This window comes from Nannobrachium achirus (assembly GCF_963921795.1).
Source record: "Nannobrachium achirus genome assembly, chromosome: 16".
Lineage (NCBI taxonomy): Eukaryota > Metazoa > Chordata > Actinopteri > Myctophiformes > Myctophidae > Nannobrachium > Nannobrachium achirus.
Window position 1 is genome coordinate 48,831,268 of NC_137823.1, and position 22,157 is coordinate 48,853,424.

The 22,157-nt window shown below is 42.7% G+C and overlaps 1 protein-coding gene across 1 annotated transcript; it reads right to left on the reverse strand.

Annotated features, from left to right (window-relative positions):
* Positions 1-17,659: 17,659 nt before the first annotated feature.
* vgll2a (vestigial-like family member 2a) lies at positions 17,660-21,286 on the reverse strand (the record flags this gene model as incomplete). Its single annotated transcript, XM_080744514.1, has 4 exons — positions 17,660-17,703; positions 18,279-18,776; positions 19,441-19,720; positions 21,200-21,286. The coding sequence occupies 4 exons, from the start codon at positions 21,284-21,286 to the stop codon at positions 17,660-17,662; spliced, it is 909 nt and encodes a 302-aa protein (XP_080600640.1).
* Between the last annotated feature and the right edge of the window lie 871 nt (positions 21,287-22,157).

Consider the following 22,157-nt stretch of genomic DNA (forward strand, 5'->3'; position numbering starts at 1 on the left):
GTCATCTTAAAAATAAAATGATGCCAATTGATGTGAGCCATCTATCGTCCCCCACATAAGACCCGTCAATGTGAGGTTGGCAGAGTCTGGGCCGCGGCGGAGGCCGAGCTTTCAACTGCCCCCGCGAAATCTACGGACAGCTGGCGTAAGAGATGCAGCGTCAGGCGCCCTGGCGGGATCCGGGGATGAACAGGGGAAAACACCGCAGGGAGGTGAAACATTTGGCTCAGGAGCGTACAGCTGACTGGCCCACTTAAAAAAATAAAAAGGAAAACACAATGTCTGATTGTGTGAGCCATCACTGCTCATGCTTCATGAATGTACAGTGTTAATTTGATTACGTAACTCTAGAGTTAAAGTAACACATTTTACTGTGTAACAAAAACATAAAACTATAGCTACTTTTGGCATTAGGCATAATGAATAGGTATGGTTGTTTGTAACTTTTGTCAACTCTGGGACAGAAATTTGACTGAGCAGAGCATTTGTTCAAATCTGTGCCATCTATATTGTGATACAGTCATTTGTATTTCTACTCAAAGCGTTCCTGCCCACACAATCCTGTTTGGTGGTTGTGTGTCCCACCACCTCACAAGCCTGTCCATGAAAAACAAAAGGCTTGTAGTGCATCGGTATCATATGTTCACCATTCCATAATGTGTTATCACAGGGTTGTACGATGTAAGAACAGTTGTAGTCACAATTATGCATATTTGGTTTATTGGCCGAATTCATAAACGATCAGCTTCTTGCAATAAACAAATCAAACAAGAACAATTGAAATAGCTCAACACAACCGATATTACAAGTGGTTTCTCCAAATCCAACACAAAATGTCACTTTCCATGGCTTCTGCCATCTCAAAACTATTCAGCCTTTCACGACAAGAGTCTTTAGAACTTAGTAGAGCACCTTTTGCTGTTATGACCTGCTGAATAGCCGCATAGCCAGACACCAGCTTCTGGTGGCGTTCCTCAGGAATCTTAGCCCATTCCTCATGGGAATTGCTTCCAGTTATGTTTAGGTTGGAAAAGAAGGACATGGGAATAGAGTTATTACTTCTCATTTTATTTAGTATCTAAAATACCGGTACATACCGTCTCAAAGTAAGACTGTTATTTGGGGCTTACAATTATCTGAAACATGTTGGGGACATAAAATCTGTATTGTACAGTAGGGTTTCTACAGAAAACAAAAACAAACATGTATAATGTAAGAGCAAGATACAGTCCCATAAATGTACAGTAGTAAAAAGTATGGGTATGTAAAGTCAGAAAACATACATTTTCAATACTACAACACCATGGAAGTCCTACTCAATTTACTGGCTGAGCACCACTCAGCCATTAAATGTACAATCACAGCAAGAGATGGGACAGTAAGTGTCACTGCAGAACTGAAATTAATTCCCATGTCAACCATATCATCTTTATGCATAATGATATTAAACATGGTGGTTCTCAGCAAGTATGCACAACCGTCTCTCTTATGTGTTTAGGCTTACCATGTTCCATTCAGGGATGATGTGATGGACAATCACTGTTATGTTGGTAGTTCCATCCCTCAGTCGTGAGTGCTATAGTAGATGCCTTGGACAAACCGTGCTTGTTCATAAAAGGCTGAAATTTGGACGTGAAGGAATGTCATCACGGTTCAATTCAATTCAATTCAATTCAAATCACAAGAAGTTACACTTTAAATATAGAGCAGAGACTCGGCCCAATCACCTTCACCATGTGTTTACATCCTGTGCAACAAGGAGTATGGTCGTAGATCCGCTGCGATAAAACGGCAACGACATTTGTTTTTGCTTTGGCCCGCTATGAAACAAGGAAGAAAGGGGGAACATTTACACACAACCCACAAAATTCGGTCCGCAACCCACAATTGGGTCCCGACCCACTCTTTGGGAAAGTGAAGTGAAAGGGAAGTGCTGTATACACTGTAACTAAACTCTATATAACATTGTACTAATAGGTACATTAGCTTTCAATATTGAAACCCCCCCTGAGCTAAACACAAAACTAACCTATTCATCACAAACAGTGAGATGCATTTCCCTTGAAAAGAGAAGATAGGAGGAGGATCGCTGCAATCACCATCAGGCCTGAAAATGACATGAATAATCTTGGATGAAAATTATTTCTCAGAATAAAATCGATCACAGCATAAGGAATCTTCTGAAGATTTAAGACTGACCAGTTTTCTTAAAGGAGCACTTCATATAATTGGTCCTCAATAATGTTCATTATGGTAACATATTATGGACAGTTCACAAATCTGCCTACCAATGTCATCATTGGTAGGCAGATTTCGGAACAGGCCACATACAACTCAAGTAGACAGAAATGGTACCATCTTATAATGACTACAATTATACGAAGGTGACGAAGTGGTCCTTTAATGGGTAATTCTGCCAATCACTGAAGTATCTATTTCTAAAGGGAACGTGGTCTGAAAATTACCTTCTTTTTCCTAATTTCCCAACGCCGGCTATCTGGTGGTCTCTTTCTCCCACGATATGGAGTGGAGTACTTCTTCCTCATTTTATTTATCTCCTCCACATTCAATTGTGGCTTTCTTTCCTTTTTGAACTTGTTCTTCAAGGATTCATGCAAGGCTTCCTAAAAAAAATAGATTCACTTAGGAATTAACACATTCAACAGATTAGTTGTGTAAGCATTGCACAATGTCAATCCTTATTTGCAGCATAACTAAGATCTATGCAATATGGACAGGTAGCAAATTAGGTGCAGTGACCACTGTTTGGGCAGAAAACATACTTGCATATCTACTGTAACTGAATAAGATTCATAGATTTAAGCTGTCAACAAAGCTTCAGGTACATATCATTCTCTTCTGCATTTCTCATATTGTCAGTGGACTAATACTTACGAATCCAGTTCCATAACTTTCCTTCAGATAAGGGAAGTTATACAGGACAGACTGGAGGAGCTCCACGTACTGCTTGTGCGATGGATACCTGCAAGTTATAAAATGAACAAACACAAGGACATGTTGAGTTCTGTCCACAGTGAGGTAGCTCACAGTGACAGTTCAGTATGCAGTGGCACTTTTGTTTGCACTGACACTGCTGTATCGGCTCTAAGTTATCAACGATGATGAATAGGAGAATGTGATCAACATAGCAAGCATGTATTTGCCCTGGGTGAGGGGAGTGATAAAAGCACAAGAGGATAACTGGAAAACACCTAGGGCTGACAGCTGTTATCAGATCAAGTTAGAGACACTAGCGTGCCCTGTGCCCCTTCTGATATGCAATACCTTTTGTATCCGTTATCCAATTAGTTAAGGCCTTTGCAAACAGGGTCTGCTTTTCTGCACGGGAAAAAAGACAATAAACGAACACACGGTGTCTCTATGACTTCATGCGCACCGGGTCCGAATTTGTCCACATTCTGACAATATTGTCCGGGTTTCCCAAAGCAATCGTAGAGCATTCTTAGCTCACGCATGGTCGTAAGACCCATCGTAGCAGCAAAACCGTTTCAAGAATATCTTCGTAGCCTACGAAGGCTACTGTCAGGCTACGACGGCTTTAGGGAAACTGGTTGAGAGTGTACAATGGAACCAAATGGGCTGCTACGATGGCTGAGCACACCTTAGTGTCCTATGAAGGGCTCGTACGACCGAGGTATGACTGCGTTTTGGGAAAACCCGGCCATTGTCTGTTTTTTCCGCGCTGAAAACCAGACCCTGTGCGCAAAGTCGGTCAGCCTTTAGTGCAGTACCCATTACCAATATCGTAGTACTTAAGGCCGACCTATGACGTCAGTATCATCGGAACACATGCCCCTTCAGTTATGCATTATCCTTTGTACCCCTTTGTCTCAAGACATATCAATTATCATAGAACTTGGAGGCCAGTCTATGACATCAGTACTAGGAGGAATACAGACCTACCTCCATTCATGGGCATGTTATATCAATCACAACAGAAACCGTTGCCAAACCACACAAATCATCCGGCCACCTACCCGCCACTAACAGACACACAACTTGAACCTTATAGTAGATAGACATACAGATAAGATATATAGAGATATAGAGATCAAGAGAGAAATACTGTATGGATAGACAGAGAAGACAGAGAATAGATGGATAGACAGATAGATGGAGATGGATAGAAAAATCAGATCAATATGTAGAGATTAGAATAGATACTTACATTGTTTCATGACTCAAGTGGTCATACAGTGCTTGAATAAGCATGTTTTTTAGTCTATTTTTCCCATGCGACCTTAGATCTGTATCCTCGTTAATCAATGCAGTGACGACTGCTTGAGGCAACTGCACTTTGCAATTCAACATTGGTAGGACTACTGCTACTGGGGCTGTCTGGGTCACAGGGGCTTCTTTTGCACTGCAAAGGGTAAAAATATAAGACTTTAGTTCAAGCCCCAAAAAGTAAGAATGATTGTCTGAAATTACATTATAGGTGAAGTTCAATTAACTTACTGTTTCAACTGCTCTAAAGCAGACAGGAACTTTACTTGGTCTTCCATTTTCATTCCTTCGGTCATCTGTAGAACCGTACGGCCGTCTATTTCATTATCTGTGGCAAAGACAAAGGACTCTCAGAGTCTGCACATGTTGAATGCAATGAATAAAGGCATAACAAGTGTTTCCTATGCAAAGTCTTTCATTATGACAGAAGTCTTTGCAATGAATTTGGTGTGTGTGTGTGGGGGGGGGGGGGGGGGGGGTTAGGACATCTGTGAGCATTAATCCAGCGACAGACCATCTACCAGCACAAGTTAGATGTAAGTAATTCAACAGCACTAGGATGCAAAATTCTCACCTTGTAGATCATTGTAATGAGGTCTTTACCATCACAACTGTACGCATTCAAAGCAAGAGAGTCCACATCTCCACCCTTATACGTCAAGAAGTTTGGAAGTCTTCAGATTACCACAGTTTGGGAGCCATGTGCAGTAGTGAAAAAGAGTCTATCGTCGTGTTGTGGAGCATTGTCCAGGGTGTTTTGGGGAAGGCCCGGCAGACAGGGACAGCATTCCTGTGTTAGCTGATGTAAGTGAGCAGGTAGGATGGTAGAGTGGGATCATGTCTTGAAGGTTTGGGAGTGCCATGCCTTTAGTTGCATTGCACATCAACACCACCAGTGTTTTGTACTGGGTGCAGGTAGAAATCGGAAACCAATGAAGGGTACTGAAAGGGGGGGGAGAGGGGGGGGACGTGAACATTTTGGGAGGTTGAAGACCAGGCGTGCTGCAGCATTCAGGATCACTTGGAGAGGCTTAAACAGAGCATGCCGGGAGGCCAATAAGGGAGTTATGGTAGTCAAGCACAGGAGGCCCACAACAACCAAGAGACGTTGACTGTGGTCTGAAATCTAAAATTTTCTGTGTCAATTACTCAATTTAACACTGAAGGTTTTACCCCGGTAGAAACTAAATGTGTGTGGCTTGTGTAAACACTGTGCCACTCATGTGAGAACCCAACCACAGTATATAGACCCCATGGTGGCTCACATGCTGGAGAAACTAGACCTTGGAGAGAAGGCCATTGCCATTGAATATCCAATGGTTGTTTTTCTCCCAGTTTGTTCAAAGCACACCCTGTATGTGTACTGTATATATGTGCCACCTCAGTTTATATCAACATGATTTATACCACCTGCTGGCTGGCTTTTCCATTTCCATCTGCCAGCTTAACAGAGCACCCACGGGGTCTCTCTCTCTCTCTCTCTCTCTCTCTCTCACTCACTCACTTGATCGCACGTGCGCACGCACACACACACACACACACACACACACACACACACACACACACACACACACACACACACTATACTATACAGATATACAAATGATTTTAATAAATGAAACGATCAGAGCAAGTCCATTCACCACTGCCTGAATTGAAAATAAATGTTAACGAACAGAAACCAGCATGAGGATAAATGTAAAAAGCCAACTAAACTTCTGACGATTGATTTCCCTTTTCTCCTGGTTTTGAATGTCACACGGTCAGCTGAAGCTTGATACCTGGGACATGCGCCGCCCAAACTATAAGCCAAACATAAATAAATAGACAGTCATCCATCCTGACAAAGTAGAGTCGATATAAATGGCTTCCCCCGTCTTCAGCAAAATTGTTTTCGTCAGCTGAGTCACTCCGTCAGGTGTAAAGACGTGTGCGTCGATGACGTGTTATTATGATGTATGTCAGCCACACACAGTTTCTGGCGAGCGCAAGCCCACGTGTGCAGGTATCAGAGCGGCCTAGTATTGACAGTAAATTGGCAGTTGTGCGCCTATATGCACGCTGTTGCAATTTCCACTTCGTCCGAAAGCTGACAATATGGGGTATCATATCATTCTGAGGTAAACACACCACAATAAAAATCAGTCAGGCTTAGGTTTTCCAAGAGCGTTTGTTTTACCCAAAAGTTTTTTTTTTGCCAGTCAAAACTTGGCTTGTGACCACGACAGCTGTTATTCCTACCCCACCACTTACACATTTACCCCTTTCGTCTTCATTCATGTGTGTGTATGTGTGTGTGTCTTTTCTGTAATGCAACACGTATTTGGCCTGCTAATTGTAGGTTCTGACAGGCAGTTTTTCTTTTTTTTTAGAGGGTTGATTTGTTTAACGCAACCTGTCTGTGGATTTGCTGACTCACATTTGGGGGGTTTGAGTTCCCATAACGCGGTTTTGGGTTTGTGATGTGGACTCACATTCGGTTAGTCTCAGCAATCATACTGCAATCATGCTACTCGTGCACAAACAAATGTACATGGGAGGATATCTCAATGGTTGCATGGATATATTGTGAATTCACTGAAGGCTGGTAAGCTACTGGTGTGCAGCTGCTACAGGGCTCATTCACACTCATGACAAAGACTTCAGGACCAGGGCTGTATTCTACTGTGACTTGTTATTCAACTTACTTTGTACTTCAGTCTTTGTAATTAATCTAAACAGCTTATTTTATTCAAAAGTTCCTAACTATAATCGTAGCAACACATTCCCACTATCAACCATTATTCTCGCCCATGACTTTCATGGTGGCAAGATCTTGAGTCCAACTCTTCTCTTCTCTTCTCTCTCGCTCTCTCTCTCTCTCTCTCTCTCACACACATCACTTGTTTGCAACAAATGTCAAATTTTCTATCTCCTTCTCCCTTTATGTCGTTTGTCTCAGGGGAGGAACTGTAGCAAGCCATATTCGAAAAGTGGGGAATGCGACAGAACAGCGCAGGAAGAGTGACTCTCCATTGTTAAAGGGCTGTTCCGCTCCATCTCTCCTGTAAACAGTCGGACGGGGAAGGAAACCCGATATTGTCACTTAACTCTGATCTGCTCTGCTTGCAGAGATCATAGATCAGGGGGTGACGAATGGAGATGAAGAGAAAAGGTGAGACATAGATGGAGCATGGGATGATGTTCCTAGACAAGGACAGAAGTTAAAGTATAGGCACTTTCCTTTCAAGGACATTTTAGCCATGTCTTCACATGAAATAAAGTAGCAGACCTAAAAACATAGCAGACTCCCATTGAGTCCCCATTAATTAAAGACAACAGCCAATGCTTTCTGGGGCCTCAAAGAGCGGTAACATTTAGATTCAAATAAAAATCCCTACAAAACACTTCAAATAGGTTGTTTCACACTGGTCCATTTATCTCTAACCTTTAAAAGTAATGCCAGGATTAGCATGAAAGTTGGTGTACACATTCATGCTCCAAAGAGGATAAAATCTGTAAATTTGTGTGACCCTTTCCTACAGTATAGCACCACCATCACATGAAACCTTCTAATTAACAACCTTCACAATCATCGTGACAGCCTTTCATGATTTGCCTCACTCCCCCTCCCCTCGCTCTGTTTCTTTCCCTGCATTTTGCACAGCGAGGGACCTCGTCAATAAAGTGCGGACAGGAGGATTCCACGTTCGCATTTGTGGGCGCTTATGTCGACTAATGTGAAAAATGCGGGTGGTGCTCGTGTGAGAAAGGGCCGGCCACGCGGCATGGTGTGAGTGATGTGAGTGAATGTGGTAGCTGGTCGCTCGGCAGCTCAGGGGCATTAGCAGGCTTGGCATTCCTCATCGGGCCGTGATGTGCGAGGCGGGGCAAGGGATGGGGGGAGGGTGCAAGATACAAAAAATATATACCAGTAGCAGTAGGACTCCCTAATCGGGAGATAAGTGACCGTCAGTTCGCATGTAACCTCATGGTGGCGCTAGAAGAGGGGCATGTGAGAAATCAGGGGCGGAGGTTGAGGTTTGCCAGGTAATAGATATTAGATAGACATTTTCAATATTTTGAATTTCTTAAAAAAAAAATATATATATATATATATATATATATATATATAATAAATAAACATTAACAAAATTAAATAAATTAAATCGTAAAGTTGCGACATTATCAAACATATGAGACAATCTACATTTCCCAAATTGCATGTACCGTATAATGCCGAATATAGGACGATATTTTATTCTAATAAACATATCCTCAAAATAGGGGGTCGTCCTATAATCGGGGATTAGTCTTTTCACCGAAGAGATACGTTATGTATCTTTCAGGACCTTTCCCTGCTCTCGTCATAGCCCCCGCGAACTCCTACGGTAATTACCGTACACTACATATTGTGCAGCGAAATTTGGACCTCGGCTTATTTCACCTCGTTTGGCAAAATCGGATGGCTTTGGCACTGAACTTACCGGGGCGCGTGCTTGTGCGTTGTTCTCGCGAACATCGGCGTGGATGACGGGCGCACATCTAAACAGCAACTGAAGCTAACACAGGCTAACAGCCTATGGATCCTGTTTAATGCATCGTCGCATCTGAATGATGAAGAGGGCCGCTAAGCTTGATGGGAAATGTAGTGTTTTTTTATTGTGATTTTCACAGTCTGAATTGTGAATGTTGTTCTTGAATAGAACATGACTTTGATGGTTAATGCAATACAATACAGCAGAATGTTATCTCTGTATGACATTTTCTATAATAATTTGTACAATAAAAACGTTCTTTATAAATAACTTATAATATTATAATATTTGTCTTCAACATATTTTCTTCCCCAAATGATAATTGAAAAATAGGGGTCGTCTTATAATCAGAGTCGTACTATATTCGGCTAATACGGTAATATCCCCGATGGCGATAACAAATTATGACCAGAGGGGGTTTATTAAAAGCTGAAGCATCCCCGCCAGCATCTGCCTTACACACAAAACATACTAATGATCAGGGACATGCAGAGAATATTAGAGAGGCAGGGGCTGACATTTCTAAAAGGGCCTTTTGGTGAAAATCTCCAAAATAGCAGACCTCCAAGCTCACAACGCGTCGCGGGTCGGGTATTTTTGATGCTTGATTTCTACACAGAGAGGGCAATTCTTTCAACATGAGATTCTGCATTCAAGTTCAGGAGAGTTTGGAGAGTTTGGAGTGAAAACTACATTCATGATCTGGAGAGGGCACTTTTTACTGACTGATAAAAGGGCAGTGGCTCAAGCCCCCTTTGATGTCTATACCGGTATGTACACGTGCCTGCTAATGATTACTCAAAGATATACTGTGTAAGCCATTTGTTGTTTAAAATCCATGTGACAGAATGGGTTGGGACAGTAGTGAAAAGTCAGGATGGCCATGGGGAGCTTGTTAGCTTTCTTATATGACTCATGTACTTACAGTACACAATAGTACACATAGTACACATTTCCATTCCTGAACCAGTAGATTTGGATTAATCGCCCCGAGCGAGGCTCCTCGTGCACTGAGGGGGGCTGAATACCTCAGCCACGTTTTAATGTGGGCGGACATCACATTACAAGGTCATAATGACACTCTATACTCAAGATCCTTGACATGCCAAAGGCTGGAAAGCGAGAGTGTTGGCATGGCTGGGGTTAATAGCTGGACACGCTATGAAACTGATGGCTGCTTATCGCTTTGTCTGCAGCGCTGACAAAGCGATTCAGATAGAGATGGTGTTGTAGTAGGCCAAGTAATGACAGAGGTTCCTCGCTGTCTACCAAAAATATTAATAAGATGTTATAGGTAATAGTTGCTGGGCAGTTTTTGCTTGCCTGGTACAGCCAATGTCTTCCTACGTACTCATGAGAACTGAGGTTGTAGATCTATATGCGTGAAACACCTCCTGTACCCCTTAAATCACAATACTAAAGAGAGCAATGGGGACAGTGATGCAATGTAAGAAAAACACAGGTGATTAACATTGTGGATAATGTGGGGCAACTGAGTTATAAAATATACTTTAAGACTAGAGCCTGGTTGTCGGTTTCACATTAATGTTATCCTGTGAGTGCAGACACGCCTTTATTTACTCTTTGTACAGTCATTTCTGCTTTACTTTCACAAATCCAAATTATTTCAGCTTATTGTGGTTTACCATGACCTGAGGTTAGGCTACATTACAACTGCAAGTCTCACGATAGCTCTGTACTGATAGAGAATTATATATGTGAAGGGAAAATAAATCTAGATTCACTATGGAATTTGAGGCATCTGTATTGACTATACCACAGATTCAAATTCTGGCATTTCTGCCTAACTATTCCATCAGTATCAAGCTAAGTATTTTCAAATTATATGAACTTAGTGCCATTTTGCCAGCTTGAGTGCATTCGATCGCAGACTGCGCATTCAGTGACCTTGAATCCTGAAAGTCCTCCAGAAGTAAAAGGGAAAACTTAAAGGCACACCTAGTTCTTAAACTGTGCAATTTGGGAAGAACAATGACGCCCAACTCATTTATTAAAAGTGTGAGGGGTAAACATGGGCCTCATCTGAAAGACGCTGACTTGGTATAGCTTCAAAGCGACACAGTGTACAGTATCTGTCGGAGTCGAATTGATGAGTAACTCACTCGTTGACGTCATCAAGCGTGCGTCAGACGAGTATATTTAAAGGAAAATAAAGCCCTGGGTTAAAAAGAAGATTGCGCTAGACGGTAATAATTACTTTCCCCCCCTAAAAAGCAGGCATTGTGTGGAGAGCGACGGTGCCAACAACACTTGGTCGTTTTGGAGCAGCTAAAACGCTGCTTTGTACTGTATCTTCATGTCGCTGGCTTCCATTGAGAATTAATGGTAGACTGTAGCTTTGTATCTGCCAGTGTGAACACAGCATTAAGCCCAATTTATGCAACGTCTCGCGATGCTGCCGAATGCCGAGAATGGCCGAGAATAGACGACCTGCAAGCTCACAGTGCATCGTATCTGCGACGGGTTGTGAGCTTGTAGGTTGGCTATTCTTTGTGTGTGGCACCGTCGCGCGACAGAGTATGAATCAGGCTTTGCAATGCTTTGATTAAAGAACTCTTGACCTTAACCCTCACCCTGAGTTTCATGTGCCAATTAGCATTTCTTTACACATTTCTATTCTCCCGCCGAGCTGAATATACTCGCAGGCTTGCCTGAATAGAGCCGTTTGTTTTTGTCTCTCCAGGGATTGTGTGTGTGAGGGAGAAAGTGAGAGAGAGAGAAAGACGGAGACCTCTCCACCCTTCTCTTGTCCTTCATCACTCCAGTCAGAAGCTGATATTAATCTACAGCTGTCCGAGCTTTCAACTGGCAAACACACACACACGCGCGCGCACACACACACACACACACACACACACACACACACACACACACACACACACACACACACACACACACACACACACACACACACACACACACACACACACACACACACACACACACACACACACACACACACGTACACTCTGAGAAAAATAACATATGGCTGAGCTGTGACGTCAACACACTTTGTGTTGTGCTCTGTTTTACTCGTGCTGTATTGTATTATTTGATTGTACTTGTTTGCTATTATCAGCATCTATATACACAGAAGAGTGTAGAAAGTGGACCCATCCATTTTTACAGTCAGAGTTAAATAATCAATCTGGATTTTACTACAGTATACTATATTCATCTATCAAGTACCAAATATAGACCCTGAGGTTCCCCAGTCAATGATATAGAGTTTAAGTGAATAAAAGGATTAATATAGAGTTGAAGCACTCAAGGCTCACAGCACAGCTCTCATCAGGTGCAACAAAACAAACCGATCACCAGCACTCACGGGTCAATCATCTTCTATTTATTGGGGGCAAGAAAACGTGCATTTCAGCTATAAGCCATCATCAGCATCATGCTGATCATGTTCACTGACCCTGAAACATTCTTCGTGCAAATACGCAAATGCAAATGACAACGCCTGGCACAGCCGGCACAAATGCTGGTGAACATATCCGCAACATTCAACATGCACTGTTAACTCACGCAGAGAGATATTTGACACTTATGAAAACTAGAACAGAGGAGAGCACAAATCCAAGAAGACAGCTTCATTCTGTTGTTCCCTGCTGTAGAAACCTTGCTGCAAAGCACGTCATGCTTGCATCACGTTACGATTGTACTATTAGTATAGTACTGCAGATTCTTCAGTATCTAATGAATCACACAGAAACACACAGACCCAAAAAATATGCACCTTTTGCTGGTGGATACAACATGTTGTATGCATTGAATGCACTGTATACTGTATGCATTGACTTGAGCAAAATGATTTAAATTTGTGAATAATAAAGGACATCTAATCCAAATTTTATAAATCAGCCTCATGGTTGTGATATACGAGCCCATTGAACCATACAGTAGGTCACACAATAACGATTTTTCCTGGATTCTCAACACACCTTTTGCCTCTACTCCTACATATTTTGTCCAAAACTCACACAAGTTTTCAGAAAGAGACTATTTTACAACAAAAGAACACGCTTAAACAGTCCTGGAGACACCCTGTCTGGTGGAGATATGAGGTGCAGAATGCCCCTTTCTATTATTATTTTGTTTTACGCATGCCCACGACAACAGGCCCACAAACACAACGCCATATACAATTGTGTGAGGCTTCTTATTGACGTGAATGTACAATTTGTTAGCCGCTTGTACACTACTAGAGGGTCGCGGCCCAAAGGGCCGCTCACATCTAGTAAAAAAAAAAAAAAGTAAAAAAAAAAAAAAGTAAAAAAAAAAAAAAAAAAAAGTTTAAAAAAAAAAAAAAAAAGTTTAAAAAAAAAAAAAAATTGGGGGGGGGGGGGGGGGGAACTATTGTGGCGGAACTATTGTGCCGCAGCGCACGTTTCCGGTCGGACATATTTGACCGGCGGACTATTTTATACAGAGGCAAAATATGAGGGTAATAACGAATACAACTGTATACAGAGGTTTGGAAACGACATCTTGCAAAGGTGACATGGGTGTTTGAATTTTTAAGCTATATTTAGTACATATGTAGTACATCTTGGCCAAGTGGTTTGGTATTTAAGTTAGCGATACATGACCCGGAAGTAGATCACTTACTCTTTTGTAATATAAAGATAGGTCCATCATTCAACACAGCAAGGTCAACATACTATCTTCCCACTCCACTTAACACTATATCCTGACTGGTAGCCTTCCTGCATTGCTTGGTGAGAAGAAAGAGGAGCTGCTTGCCATTGATGCATATACATTGCATTCAAGCATAACAACAGGTGAATTTCCTTCAATCTACCTGTTAAAAAGAGAATGGGCTGAATGTTTGGAAGAAGGGAGCTTTTAGATGTAGTTGCTCATACAGGAACGCGTGTTTATTTGAAAGGTTTCAGGAATTCAGAAGACAGACATGGATTATGAACAGACTTGTTGTGGACTTAATGTAACAAGCCTTTAATTTGCCTTTAAAATTCCTCTATTTGGCCGAGAAAGCCAAACAAAAGGTGTTGTTGCTGTGGATATACCCGTCATTACCCCTGGCTTCAACATGCATCTTTGGGGGATCAGGTTGAAATGGGCAACAGGCTAAAGTACAAACAGGCAAAGGCAAAAACAACACTATAACCGACAAGGCTCTTGTAAAGCGTTCTCACATCCTCCATCAGCATCACAGCGCTGCTCCTTGCATACTGGTTCATCAAGACAGTGACAACTCAGAAATCCCGCTTCTCGAAAGCCATCCCTCTAGTAGTCAGCCATCCACCCTAGAACTACACACCCCAACCCACACTGATATCCCTATATTCTCCACCAACACCATCTGCTAAGAGAACTGTCTAGTGAGGTCTGGGCCTGGGGACCCCCAGGAGTCCTTGAGAGGGTTCTTTTATGTAACAAAATCCTTTCAAATCAGGGTCAAATACGAATACTACATTTGGAGGTCCTTCACATGAAAAGAACTACTGGTCTAGAATTCCACTGACCTTTAAGTCCAACCTGGTTAGTATGACCTTGTGAGGTTGACAACTTGCACTGTTCCTTACAAATTACTGCACACTGCCATCAGCACCTGATAGTGGTTGCACACACTCTTGTACAACACACCACTATAGCCTGAGCAGGTCTATGCGGCACAATGCCAGCCATGTATTTGTATATACCTACAGTCAGTAACTACCTCTGTAACCTAATGGCACTGTATCTTTTCTCAGCATTGATAGCCTTTTTTTTAGAAGTCCCGTCTCCTGTGACTTTATTGAGGTGTCCTGATAGTTATTATGTATTATGCTTGTTGATCAATTGTATTTCACTCATTAGTCTCAGGTGAATCACAAATCAAAATGTCCAGGTCTTGCCAGAGAAAAAGTCAGGTAAGCCTCCGATGTATTTGGTTGTAACGTACAGTAAGGTCATGGTTGGTCAATTCATGTCTGTTGTGCATTTTATTTTTTTGTCTTAACCTCTGTCAATAGTTGTGCCCCTGATGTTAAATATAATCTTCTGGCAACTGCGAGACTAGAATTTAACTTGTCAAAACCTCCATGGAATTAATTGTTTATGACATTGTGCGCTCATTTATGAAGTACAGTAAAGTATTCAAAATCATGTGCTGTTATGTCAGACAAAAGATCAAATCAAGAGAGCTTTGTTGTTTCGTCGTTGAACTCAATTTCGGTACTAAATCAGTTGTTCTCAAATGATTTGACATTGTCACCTGCATTTGACATTCATTATATAATCAGAAAACAAGATAAATAAACCTATCCACAACTTTCCAACATCCCATCACGCATTACGCAGAATGTGCAGGCAGCTTCCGGCACCGCAGCCGAGAGTGATCTACAAGCTCACAACGGTTGCATCTGCGACGCGACGTGAGCATGTATGTCTGCTGTTAACCGGAAGTGTCCCGCAAATAATGCTACAGTAAATTCTTGCAGAAACAGGAGGATATTTCTCAATTAAAATCTTTGCCTGCAACCCTGTCACCCAATGGCAATGTCTCTGAACTCACTTTATGGTTCAGAGCCATTGACTAAGAAACATTGTGATACAGAGGATCCTATCAAGATCTTTACTTTGATGGACAAAAAAAGATAACTTTGGTTTTATACTCTACCACCTCCAAGCCTTCAGAATGCTTTTTGAGGTACCTTAGAAGATATTGAAAGGTTTATTTTTGCCCATAGCGAAAAGAGAACGGACACGATAGTGAAGTTGGCCTTGAGTCCGGATTATTTTATAGTTATCAGAATTGGTTGGACACTATGGACAAAAACAACACTTTAGGCAATATATTAATACATTCACATAGAATACAGCATACTGTAGTAGCCTTATTAAGTATTAACAGTATTTACAGTACTTGGAAAAAACGCAAGTTTATGTTCATTTTGAAGAGGAAAATTGCTGATTTTCAACCTAAATCCCATTGTTTTGATGTGAGATCAATAATACAGTGTGGCAAAAAATACCATACCGGTAAGTCCTCTGTGTATTTCTCCACGGGAAGATGATGAAATGCATCAATTCACATTCTGACATGTGAAATGACGCGTTTCACATCATCAGAAATACAAAAATATAGGGTGCTGTCTGCCAAACAGTATTAATGATCTTCTCTCATCAAAACAATGGGATTTAGGTTGTACATCGGTAAACTTTCCCCTTAAGTAACAGATAAATGGTGGGCTTGAGGAGCAGTTGTACATCACACACCCAGGATCTACATGCACGCACGCACACGCACGCACGCACACACACTTTCTGCCCATCCGCCAGTTGTCCCCAGTGAGGTCAAAATCCAGATAACACTAAATGCTCCTTTTATGAACCCGCGAGGCCTGGCTCAAAAACCGCAGTGGGATGGTGTGTTTATACATAGGTTTATAATTGTGTTCTCAAGAATGTGCGTGCGAGTATCATGCTTGTGGATGTGTGTGTGTTTGTGTGTGTGTGTGTGTGTGTGTGTGTGTGTGTGTGTGTGTGTGTGTGTGTGTGTGTGTGTGTGTGTGTGTGTGTCAGTGTGCACGCACGTGTGTGTGTGTGTGTGTGTGTGTGTGTGTGTGTGTGTGTGTGTGTGTGTGTGTGTGTGTGTGTGTGTGTGTGTGTGTGCGCGAGTGTGTGTGTGTGTGTGTGTGTGTGCGCGCGCGAGTGTGTGTGTGTGTGTATGTGTACATTGAGTTTAAGAGCAGTTGTCGTTGACAGCTGCAGGGGAGCAGAGCTGAGCAAGGAGAGATAGAGTCAAGTGGCTTCAAATAGCCGCCGCTCTCCTCACTCATCTAACAAGAGGGCCCGCCACTCTCTCACTTTTCTCTCTCTCTCACACACACTCTTTCTCTTTCTCTCTCTCTCTCGTGTTGACGAAACAGAAGCAGTTCAGCAAGTGACTTTTTTTTATTTTCTCGGCGCAGAGTCAATCACAATAGGTCAAATGTTTTTCACACATTTCGGTGGCCTCTTTTCAACATGTCCACTTTCCACCGTGAAATAAAAGTCTTTTGAAAAACATCAAGGACGAGTGTCTTCTGCTGTTTTTCTTTTTGTTCGGTACACTACATGTCACCGGTGTCCACGTAGCGCAGGATAAAAGCAAAGTATATCGTACGGACTCGGACTGTGACTGTCAACATTAATGTCGTTTGAATTAATGGTACAGGCTGTACCAGGCTGTCCGCCACAAGAAGAGGGCCCTTTTATGTGTGTGTGTGCGTGTGTGTGTGTGTGTGCATCTATAGCCCCAGTTGTCCCAGTGAGGCATGTCCTGCCAAGTCCATCAAGTTAAGACCCTCCCCTTCCTCCTCTTCCTGTTGCCTTTTGTCTTTCGAGTGTGAAAAGACATGTGTCTCTGTCCGTCTGCGTGCATAGCATACGCGTGTCCCCGGAGCAGAGGAGGTATTTGCCGCCTCACGTCTGTCACGGAGACGCAGAGAAGCTCGTCTTTGTCTGTTGCATCCTCAAAGTGTCGCAGGAGGACGACGGGAGTCGAGACGGTGCTCTCGCAGTCTTTGCGTCCATTTGAGGTGTTGCATTCCACAAAAAAGGGGGGGGAGGGGGCGTCGGGGTGTTCGCGTGTCGCGGTTTTCAGCTCAGAAGAGCCGCACCGTTGCCGCCGCACAGTCCGCCGTAGCGCCGAGCTGCAAGCGAGACCAGAAGCTGTGTTACAGCGCCGCCTGCCACCATGCATGCCTGTCCTCCAGTCTGTCTGCCCTGTCCGTCATGTCAGTCTGTCTGTCAGGTCGTTCCTCAGAGCAGAACGGAACAGAGCATGAGGGTAAGGGGGGGGGGGGAGCGACAGAGCGGCCAGCAGCAAAGGAGGGGAAAAGGGGGAGGAGGAGGATGAGAAGGGGGTGGGGTGAGGGGGGTCTCTAGAACCAGTACAAGTCCTTGCTTTTATCCTGCGCCTGCAGACCTGAGAGTAGGGCAGAGAAAGGAGGAAAAGAAAGGAGAGGGGGAGGTGGAGAGAAAAGGCGAAGTGAGCAGATTAGGAAAAGAAAGCCCAATATGTTGTTGTTAGGGGGAGGCGAGAGGAAACACCCCTGAGGCGGAAAGGAGGTGAAAGCAGAGCAGCGGTGGGAAGGGTAGCCGACAGCTGATGTTAGGACTGACCTGAAGCCAGTCTGAGAGGACCCTGACATGAATTCATTCTGTTAGGACACTGACCTGAAGTCAGTCACCACTGACCATTACCACACCTGACACCGTCAATTCAAACCGTGCATGGATTAAGTCTAGTAAGGGTGATCTATAAGGCGGGTTAATTGGTTTTAATTCATTCGCGCTTTCATGCTCTAAAGAGCATTTTCAAAACCACAGAGACTGCAAAGCTACATCGAAACGATCTGATGGACAGAGTTGTAAAAAGAGATGGATATATAATGAATGGGTGCATGATTGGTTGTTCATCATTGCGGGTACGGTAAGCTATGTTAACAAGGCAAAGGGTTGCATTTATGAGCGATAAACTTGCATGCTGCTGACCGTTACCTGTGTCCATGTTGAGTCCGATCTCGGAGCCGGCCCCGGTGAAGGCCCCGCTCCAGGCAGACCCGGCCGCCGACTCCCCCTTCCCTCCGATGTCACACGGCGAGCCGCTGGGCCCCGGCGCCGAGCTCCCGGGGGCCAGCCGGTGGTGGGGCCTCACCGACGGCACCAGCAGCGAGCCGTAGCGCGGGTCAAAGGCCGTGCCGTACACCTCGTGCACGCCCGGCCGCGAGTAGGCCGAGCCCTGGCTGCTGATGGCGCTGCCTAGTGAGTAGGGGTGGTGGTGGTGATGGTGGTGGTGGTGGGACGGGTGCCAGGCGTCGGGGCTGGGCTGGTGGAGGTGGTTGTGCAGGGAGGCGGAGGAGTAGGGGTCCCCGGGGAAGGGGTGCTCTGTGTGGGGGGAGGAGAGCGCATTGCCCAGGGTGGTCGGGACGGACGGCTGGAACGTGCTGTTCCAGAAGGAAGGAGGGAAGCTCCTCTGGTTCATTGGGAATGATCCATCTGCAATGTGCAATAAACAATACATGGAAATTAACTTAATGTACGTGACTGCATTCTGAATGGATTCTAGAGCCACACTTAAAATGAAGGAAACAAACATCCCAATAAAATACTTCAGTGTGGTTACATGCATCGCTGATCAGTCCATTCATTCAAACTTGACATGACATGAACAAGTCAAAAGTGTCCCTTTAAAAGTTGGCCTATACATTTTAAAGGGATATACCACAGGATTGTGGCATTTATTATTCTTATTTGCTGTAAGTCTTAGAACCTAAAAAATTATTCATAAGGACATTAATTATCAGGGCTTTGAACATTGAAATGTTATAGGCTATAACAAATAGGACTATATGCCAATAAATAAAAAAATATTTTAGTGCTCACATTGCTATATATAGCCTATATTAAAAAATACAATAAAAAAATTAATAAAACTAATAGTCTGTTTATACAGTAAAATGATCAAAATGATCAAAATATGTCCATATTATTATTTATTTATTTATTATTATTATTTTACTTTGCAAAAACGACCCAACAACAGCCACATGAAAAGACTGCAGATTTCAGTATTCAAAAAGAAAACTCGACTTTGTAGCATCAACGCGTCCTCTAGAGTCACATGTATGTAGCCTACGCTATAATCTGACCAGCAACTGACCTCTCGTGGGCTTGTTGCCGGCTGTCCCGGAGGAGGCTTGCTGCTGTCCGCCGCTGGGCTGACTGAGGGCTCGGCTGAAGTGCTCGTCCACCACGGCGCTGATGTCTCCCTGGAAGTAGGTGAACAGGACACAGCGGGAGCTCAGGTACTCGCCCTGCGGAGGAGGCTCCTTGTCCCGGCCGCAGTCCTGCTCCTCTTTGATGGGCGCCGCGCCGGGGAGGTTCGAGAACGAAGAAGTGCTCTCATGCGCTTCTTGCATCTTAGAATAAAAGGCCAGTTTCTATAACAACGGACAGAAAATATAGACTAATTGTTTGATGTAACAGGAAAAGGCTGTCTCGTTTTCTAGTTTGTTTGACATCGCCACTTGCAGTTTAACAGATGATATTTGTTCAAAAATGTTTTCTGATCGAGTCTCGGTGGTTATCAATAATAATGTCAAGTTTAAATGATGTTGCATAATTAAAATCACATTATATAAGTAGCCTGGCTACAACTACTTCAATAATTCTTATTCAAATCCAACTTAAAACGTTTTCCCTGATTATTTTGACAGGGATATATCCGGCCTACTATAGGCTAATGTTCATACCTGTAGATCTAAATTCAATAGACAGATAGGCCTATTCATTTATGGCTTATAGTAGCTAAATTTGTGGAGGAGGCTAACTCAGGCTGAGGCTTATCTACAAGCTGTTTAAAGGGACATCTTTTTCACACTATCTGAAATATGACAGCAGCTCCAACTTCAAACGGAACCCGTATCTGGATGTTGACCGAGAGAGATTTTAAGAAAGTGATAAAGAGGGAAATATAGGCCAGATCAAATTCTGGAAAGAGTGGGCATAGATTTATTTTTATTTATGTTTTCTTTTCTTTTCTTTTTTTTGAACAATGTGTTGATTGTTCATTTTTTAATTACAGTGACAACAAAACAAAACACTCTCAGCCTATATATCGGCACTCCACCGATGTAGCCACAGTTTATAAGGGGAAAACATCTAGGCCATTAAATAGCCTACAATTTGAGAAATAATCTGTTAATGCAATTGTCGCCAATGGACCACTAATGCAATAATCGTGTGCTCAGTCCCCGATGTTGTAAAATAATCCTTGATATAAATAAACTGTCTATGCCGAGTTAGGCCTAACAACTAAAATAAAAAATATAGACGTGCAGTGGCTGTGGTGTCCTGATAGATAGGCCTATAGCCTATCAGAACACGAAATAAATAATTGGCCTGCATAATAAAGAAAGAATTAACATAAATTGAACATTATTAACATTAGCCTAATTAATTAACATTATTGAACAAGACTTCAGGCTGTCATGAAAACAAAAACCGACAAAAACGTTGCAAATGAAAAGTCTTAAATCTGGCTTTATCAAACTAAATATAAGCACTTTCGTTGAAGATTACCCTGTAATTGCGCGTCGGCTTTACTAGCCTATATGTAAAATAGTAATATATATTGTTTTCAATATTCATGAAACTTTTGCATTGCAACAAACTACTTGTAAAATAACAAAAAAATAAAACAATTTTCAATCACAAACGGGTGGGGAGAACGGGTTCGAAATTATGCAAACGAATAATGTTCCCAAATTGGTAGACCTATTTTAATCTTCTTTTTTTTATCATGGATAAATATCTAAAAATAGCCACCAAATAAGCAGTTATTGGCTCATGTCAAACGTTGTCTGTCAAGAATTAGCTTCATTCAACTTAAGTCAACAAGCATGATCCTTAGTTATTACCTGATGATGGTAGGGGCTGTAGGCTGCGGTGAAGTAAGGCTGAGGCGGTGGACCATAGACTTGATACATAACATCCAAGCAGCTCATGGCGAAGAAAAAGCCGCGGAAATCTCACGGATAACTTGACGGGAAGAGCAGCAAAAGCTTCATTTGAAAACAGCAGGCGTGGGAAAAAAAGGGAAATGATAATCCTCCTATGTTGTCTTTTCAAGGAGTCGACTATGATGAGATAAGAGTGTCAAAACCCGATTCTTATCGGCGCTGCTGGCTGAGCCTTCGGCTGTCTTTTGCTCAGTGTGTTTGGAGAGCGTAACAGAGACGGACAGGCAACAGGCTGCTTGGCTTTGACGTGGCTCTGCCTCCATCTGACCAATGAGGTGGCCTAGGCTATACAGCCAAAACGCCTGCTCTAGTTTCTGTCTTTGTAACCATGTCCACAACTGCATGGGAGTTTAATGGTCTTTTAATTAGCTAGGCTACTGCCATTAAACTGGATGTCTGGCTGAGGGCAGCAATTATTAGACCATTAACTTCACTCAGCTCATCATTTTTTGATCTACTGTGACTTTCACTTGTAGTGTTGTGTTAAGGTGAAGGTGAGGGCAACAATTTTTCTTTTTTATATTTTTCAATAAGGAGCCTACCATTCAATAGCATACCATAGTGTGTGACCTTTGTGTTCAAAATTCAGCTTTTTTTTTGTATGTAAGGCCCTTATAGTCCTATACATCATGAGGAGGACACAAACCTGTGACAGCTGTCAACATGATGTTTGTTTTTTTGTGTGCCTAATACAGTGTTTTATTGGTCTGTCATTTAATGTTGTATGAATTAATTCAAAGGGACCCCAAAACAAGCCTAACAACTTTCTTGTGGTCTTTATCCTTTTAGTTGACCTTGTATCAGTGAATAGGCTACTGTCCTCCTGTACCTACCTTCCTATGCAAACTTCTAATAA